Source organism: Lactuca sativa, chromosome 9 (assembly GCF_002870075.4).
Source record: "Lactuca sativa cultivar Salinas chromosome 9, Lsat_Salinas_v11, whole genome shotgun sequence".
NCBI lineage: Eukaryota > Viridiplantae > Streptophyta > Magnoliopsida > Asterales > Asteraceae > Lactuca > Lactuca sativa.
This window is the reverse complement of record NC_056631.2, coordinates 71,434,873-71,441,416: the sequence shown is the minus strand read 5'-3', so window position 1 is coordinate 71,441,416 and position 6,544 is coordinate 71,434,873. Positions and strand designations below refer to the sequence as shown.

General features: G+C 36.9%; 1 protein-coding gene across 1 annotated transcript; it reads right to left on the bottom strand.

The window, feature by feature from the left end:
* Window positions 1-2,570: 2,570 nt before the first annotated feature.
* Window positions 2,571-3,529, bottom strand: LOC128128991 (protein unc-13 homolog). The gene is made up of 3 exons (XM_052767714.1): window positions 3,063-3,529; window positions 2,805-2,989; window positions 2,571-2,672 (listed from the first exon to the last, which is right to left on the bottom strand). Exons 1-3 carry the CDS (start codon window positions 3,145-3,147, stop codon window positions 2,571-2,573), a joined length of 372 nt encoding a protein of 123 aa, XP_052623674.1. The 5' UTR covers window positions 3,148-3,529.
* Window positions 3,530-6,544: the final 3,015 nt, after the last annotated feature.

Below are 6,544 nucleotides of genomic sequence, written 5' to 3'. Positions count from 1 at the left end.
AAGGCCCTGTTATAAAGGAAAATGACACGCATTCGCGTGTCGTAGTCTTACGATGCGCGTGTTAATGACACGCAATGCGTATCAAGAAATCCCCTGTCAAGAAAGGCCATGTCATAAATGAAGATGACACACATTTTTGCGTATCATATTTTTAAATGTTTAAAAAAAATATTATTTATAGATTTACTTATTTTCAAATTAAATTTGTATTTAATGTTTCATAATAGAAAATAAAATATCATATACAAAAAATAAAATCCATTTCATAAATTTAATGTCATACAATTCTATTTCTTACAATATAAATTTGCATCTAATCTACTATGTACATCAATTTCCAACTAAGTAAAGTTGCATCTTGCATTTCATAATTCTTTAAGACTAATGCTCCAAACAGCTGATTATATGGATAAGCAGTTGTACATTGGCCCATCTCACACGATAATGACTTAGCCAAATTCAACTCCAAGTCTTTACTACATCTTGTTGATAATGCTGCAAGATTTAAATCAAGTGTCTTCATATTCCTTTCTTCCATCAACTTTACCTGATGCACAAAATAAACAGAAACAAAAAAACATTGTAGAGGAAGGGGTAATTTGGGAAAATGTGAGGGGTATAATATAATAAGATTTAAATCCTGACCTTATCTTTGACGATGTTGTTATGGGAATCCGTATTGATCCCGATCAGGGGCAATAAGAGCAAAGCAAATAAATTGATGTTTGTTTTTGAAATAATAAATTAAATTAGCCTTAATATAAATTGATACATTTAAGGGGAGTTTGTTTTTTAAAATTATTAACCACTTACTGGACTAAAATGTCTAACCTGGTGCCATAACTCTTACCAGTGACATAAATCCATGACTTCAAACAAAAATAAGAAATTTATATGTAATATTTCTTTTTTAATGTATTCAAATATTAACTAATTCATTCTGCATATGGAATACCTGCTGAGGTCAAGGCAACAAATTGCTGCTAAACTAGAGATGAGGCAACCCATTAGAAGCCTTCTTGAAAGTAAAACTTGATAATAGGAGTCGTGTGGCCACATTTTTTAATTGAACACTACTACCCATCCATGTTATTCTTCCACAAAAAAACCTGGAGTTCTATCCAAGAACTGAGAGGGATCTACAAAAAAACAAAAGGGTATACTAAGGGTAGAAACTTGCAAGACTGCACCTGAAAATACAAGTGACAGAACAAGACAGAACAACCTTAGTAGTACAGTGTGTTTGTGTTTGGTTCTGACAAATGTTGCAATTTTGTGTCAATCAAATTCAAATAAATGTATGGGCCGGTGACAAAAATAGCCATAGAAAACTTGTACAGTCAGTGAATTGTGATATGAGTACCTGTTCATAGTGAGCCCGGGATTTATTAGAAAGAGTGTTTGCAAGTGTCACTATTTCATCACTAACCTGTTGAAGCTTTGTCCATACCTATCAATCAAAATTCGTGATAACTTTAAGTTAAAACATGATCCCCTTCCCATTTTGGTTATATTAATCACAACACTTCTTTGGACTAAATAATATTCTTATAAGTTTCCCCTTCAAGATGATATATAAAATACATACAACCCAGGTATGTTAACCCACTAACAGTAACACCACTCAAAAGAGTAAAATTAGAAAAATCCAATTTCAACAATCAATTGAAGTCTGAAGATGGTGATGGTCTATCACACCATGAGCAACCTCATCACAAAGATTTGCTACTGCATCTATGACAACTCTTAAAGTACAACTTACCACATTAAATCCCAACTTTTTTAGAAATTGGCACTCGTTTATTTTCTTTCCATTTACCCAAACTTGCATTGAATTTTCTCAAATATTTCTAAAACTTCATTTATCTAACAGTATTTTATACTTCCAATAATTTTGCATCAGAAGGCATGAACAATCGCGATGGACCTCCATCTAATAGCACTCTAAATAATCCATCCTACAAAAAACAACAAATTTTTATAAATAAAGGGACCATGAAACATCTGAAGAAATAGAAATGAGACACACCATTGATGCCTGAAGAAGACTTGTTACAATTCGATCTCTTAGTGGCTCCACAATGATATCAGATAGTTGATTTGGTTCCTGTAAACACATTAAACATTTATTATTATCTAATAATAATTAAAAAAAAGTGTTTATTAGATGATAGACATACCACATCAAGAGGCTCAATGAGTGTTGTTTCCAACCTGGACTCTGAAACACTAGGTCTATATAGGTTTTCAATGAATGGCTCCCTTAGATCCCAGAAAATTATCTTAGTTCCTGTAAAATGTTAAAAATTATCATGGAAGAAAGTTAAACTCAGATCTTGGATATAACTAATACCTGACCATGATATGACAAATTTTGAAAAATGTTCTCACCTGTGAACTCACAAATCCGGTCAATGGCTGCATTAATATCTTTCCTACTTCCATCAAAGCTTTCTTTTCTCAAGTTTTCATCTGTAGACCTCTCTGTGAAATACATCCTTAGATATGATTATGAATATTTCATTTTTAGATGGTATAAACATAATAATAATTTTTAAGTAAAATAATGTTCACTCTAGACTACACGTACTATTGGATTTCCCTTGCTTCTGCCTCCTTATCCAGCGTTCCCAAATGCTATCTTCCAGCTTGTTAAGATGACTAATGCCATACTATTGTAGAAAATGATAAAAGATTTAGTCAGCTTCTTAAGTCCTAACTTATTATAAATCTCAAATATTTATATTTTTTTAACATCATTTATGGAGACAACACTTAATGGGGGAAAGGAAACAAGAATTGACATAAAGGGTGTTTAACTGCACACATAGTGTTGATGTAGTCATAACATTGATGTCTCTAGACTTTCTCATATCAGGCATCCTTGAAGATGAATCATTCAACTCTTTCTTCACAAAAGCTTTGAATCCACTTTCACTCCTGTATCTTGTCAGAATTGGCACAGGAGGAACTATGTCTTCCTTGTTAGCTGCATGTTCATTCAAATTCAGTATTATGAATCACATAAAAGGAAGAATCTTTTCTAGATTAAATATGCATACCCAAGTTGTCAACAACATGCTTTGAATATACTTGAAGTGCATTATCAATGCCTCGGAGCAGGCTGTTCATTTCTCCAGATCTCATAGGAATCTTTAGAGCAAAAAATCGGTCAACAGTCCGAAAGAAGATAAAAACAAAGGTATGTTATTAATGTATTATAGTGAATGGAAATGGATGCTTAAGAGTAGATATAATAAAGAGCAAAGAAATAAGAACCTCTTCTATGATGCGATAGACTTCAACAATCGAACTCCCATGTCGTTGCTGCATCGAAACGGGTTCCCATTTCTGAAATATTAAAATAAAAAAACATAATTAACCAAGAAAAAAAACAGAAAATCATTAGTGGCAAGAAAACCAATTCAATTAGTTACCTCCTGTTGAATAGCTCGCTCAACCCAACCCAAAATTTTGCTTAGTTGTGAATTGACCCAACGCAACACCAGTGTTCCGGATATGGATTCAATCTGGTATTAAAAAAAATAGATATAAAGTAAACAAAAAAACTTCCAAATAGATGATCATGATGTGAGCATGTTACAAAGTCTAATCATAATTTTGTCTTTGAAGAACTCTACACTTTGATCATAGGAAGCAAGCATGCCCATGTTCAATGCCATTGCCCTAACTATAATTTTATGATGAATGTAGTACTAAAAATCAGAAATCGGCATACTAATTTCATAAATTGAACCAAGAATCGCGTTTTGAAACTACTGGATTGCAAAATTAAACTCGTTCCAGGTACCGATTTGGAACTATCTCGACTCCGTACCGATTTACGATCCGGGAATCGTTTGGAACATTTTCGTACCCTGATTGGGTACGAATCGATTTGGTACGGGGTTCGTGGCCATCTGAGCGAATTTGAAACTATGGTAAAAACCCTAACTAACCTCAAATTAATCGGTTTTTACTGAAAAAAAGGCAGAAATCGAGAGAGTTGGAGTTTACCTGTATAGGCGCTTGGTATGGTACCGCCGATCCACCGTCTTCTTCTACCACCAGTGTTAGTAACCGGAACGTCGAGAAAGCATCGATACAGTAGAACCGTAGCCGATGGGGAAGAAAACTGATGAATTGATGAAGGAGGTGTAATAGGTATTTGATATAAGAGACGGTGAGGGAAACATAAATTTTGATGGGAACTATGTGTGGTCGCGAAGGGGCTGAAATCAATCAGACACAAGAACACCACCACATCTTCCCCTTCGTTGCTCTCTTTTTCAGGGTCCAAGTAGATCATTCTCACTGGCGACGATGGAGGCGAGAATAGTGGTGGTCTGAAGATCCAATGACGGTGTGTTTGTGGAGACAAGGGATAAGAAGGTGGGGGTTTAAAAAATTGATCCATAATTTTAGTGTGAGGGTCGATTTGGAAAAAATCTCAAACCCTTAACCTTAAACATGATGTGAAGCAATTGATCCATAATTTGAGGCTAGTAGAGGAAATGAGAGGTGGAGACGAGGGAGAAGAAGGTGGGGGTTTAAAAAATTTGGGGATTTCATTTTCCCTCCGAGACGCGCGTTTCTTAAAAAAAATATAAAGCGACATTCACAGACGACGCACAAGCGTCTTCCGTGTTTTTAATATTTTTACATGAGACACTAATTTAAGGGCACTCAGTAAGGCGCGACCTAAATCCTTAAAATTATTGAAGAGATGACACTTTTTTAATGTCGCTCTCTATAGCGTAACATAAATCAAAGAGCGTCGTGTTTTGCACGTCATAAAAGGGTCTTTTTCTTGTAGTGGTTTAAGGGTTAACCATCATCTCTCATCAGCTTGAGTTCCTTTCCGTGTAGGAAAACCATGCCTCTGAAAAAGCGTAACCCATCCACTGGCAAGAAACCGACTCTCCTACTCGATGAAGCTACGTTCCAGGCTGCAGTCTCGGCAGCCGTTGCAGCTGTCATGGCTCAACTGAATGCTAACAACGCCAATGTTAGCAAGAGCCCTATCAGGAATTCCGATCTAAGTAATGGACAGCAACAACCAACCTCTGTATACCCAGCCACCCAAGAACCTTAACCACCAAAGTGGCAACCAATCCAGTTTGTCGTCTATGTGGTGAGGTTGGACACTTCAAGAAGGACTGTCCAACAGAAAGAAAAGACAAGGACACAGGAGGAGTCTAACTCAAATGTTTAGGGAGAAGCATCAAGGAACCCGGTAGATTTTGGTACGTCTCTCAATCCTAAATAACTAACCGAAAACATTAAAATGCTAATTCTAAATGTAAATACTTCCCCGTTAAGGCGAAAGTCACAGCACTGTTATAAAATTTAAAATCCCATCAGGTAAAACTATAATGGCTAGATATATACGTTACGACCATGTATAATTCAGATGGATAGACCTAGAGTGAGTGAATGCCGCCTCATTTCCTGTTCCTCGTTTGGTTGTGGATTTAGGGCGGAGTCGCTAAGTCAACAGTCCTCCCCACCTTAATTATACATGACTAGTATATGTTAGGAGATTATAGAAATCCCTTATGAGAATACATTCATGAAAAGGTACTCTAGTCAGAAACACTCAGGACCCTCTACAGTTCTGCGTCGACTCTATCGGTCCAAGTATCCGCGACAGGGATACACGGGACGAAACCCGAGACGCCTAGAACTTGTGTGCCCGTTCGGCACATGACTTTATCGACCCTCATTCTATATCATGTCGAAGTATGCCAACTTCGATGCCTCTATCAATCATGGTTCGACTTAGTGCAACCGTGTATAACTCCCTAGTGCTGTGTAAAAAGAACTTTCACCGTAGCCATTTCGGCAAATACAGGTTCTTCCAAACCTAAAAAAAATAAAAATAATAAAGACTAATACGATCCGTCAGTCGCCAATCGTATTTCAAACCTTCCGAATTACCCAGGAGAAGGGTACTGCGTGCTGTTAACCAACCCCTCTTAGACAGATAGAAACCGAAGTGAAGACACTGCAGGTATTCCAGAAGATGATAACCACCCAAAGCATACTCCATAGATCCTCCAGAAAGACCCTTCGCACCTCGCAATCAGGTTCGTGAATCAAGAGAATAGAACTCATAGGACTGAATACTATAACTGAGTATATCTGAGTATATGCATAAGGGTGGTATATAATTGAGATCAAAAAGATTTAAGATGTGTGCTTCCTCCCTATTCCCTGTTCCTTGTTGGGTTGTGGGTCTGGGGTGGAGTCGCACAACTGAACATCCTGCCAACCTCAATTATATACGGCTTACATACACCAAGCATTAGCAGTTAAGTCCAGTATGAGCTCTACCACGAACCTCATAGTAAAACCCTTCATCCTATTCCATAGAATAGGAGCTGGAGTCAAGAGAACCACGACAGGTTGAGCTACTATAGTGACCATAAATCTGAAAATTGTCGTCATCCCAGTTAAGCCAACATAGTAGCTAACACCCTCGGTTGGTAAAGAAATCTGAGTCATAAGAGTCAAAGACATTGACTGCGACCATCCATTCATG

Excerpts from the sequence above, each read along its gene's own strand:
- LOC128128991 (XM_052767714.1), bottom strand. The coding sequence starts at position 3,147 with ATGAGATCTGGAGAAATGAACAGCCTGCTCCGAGGCATTGATAATGCA. Across the intron at positions 2,990-3,062 it reads GCATGTTGTTGACAACTTGG|CTAACAAGGAAGACATAGTT; the intron begins GTATGCATATTT and ends ATGAACATGCAG. Across the intron at positions 2,673-2,804 it reads TGCAGTTAAACACCCTTTAT|TATGGCATTAGTCATCTTAA; the intron begins GTCAATTCTTGT and ends TTTCTACAATAG.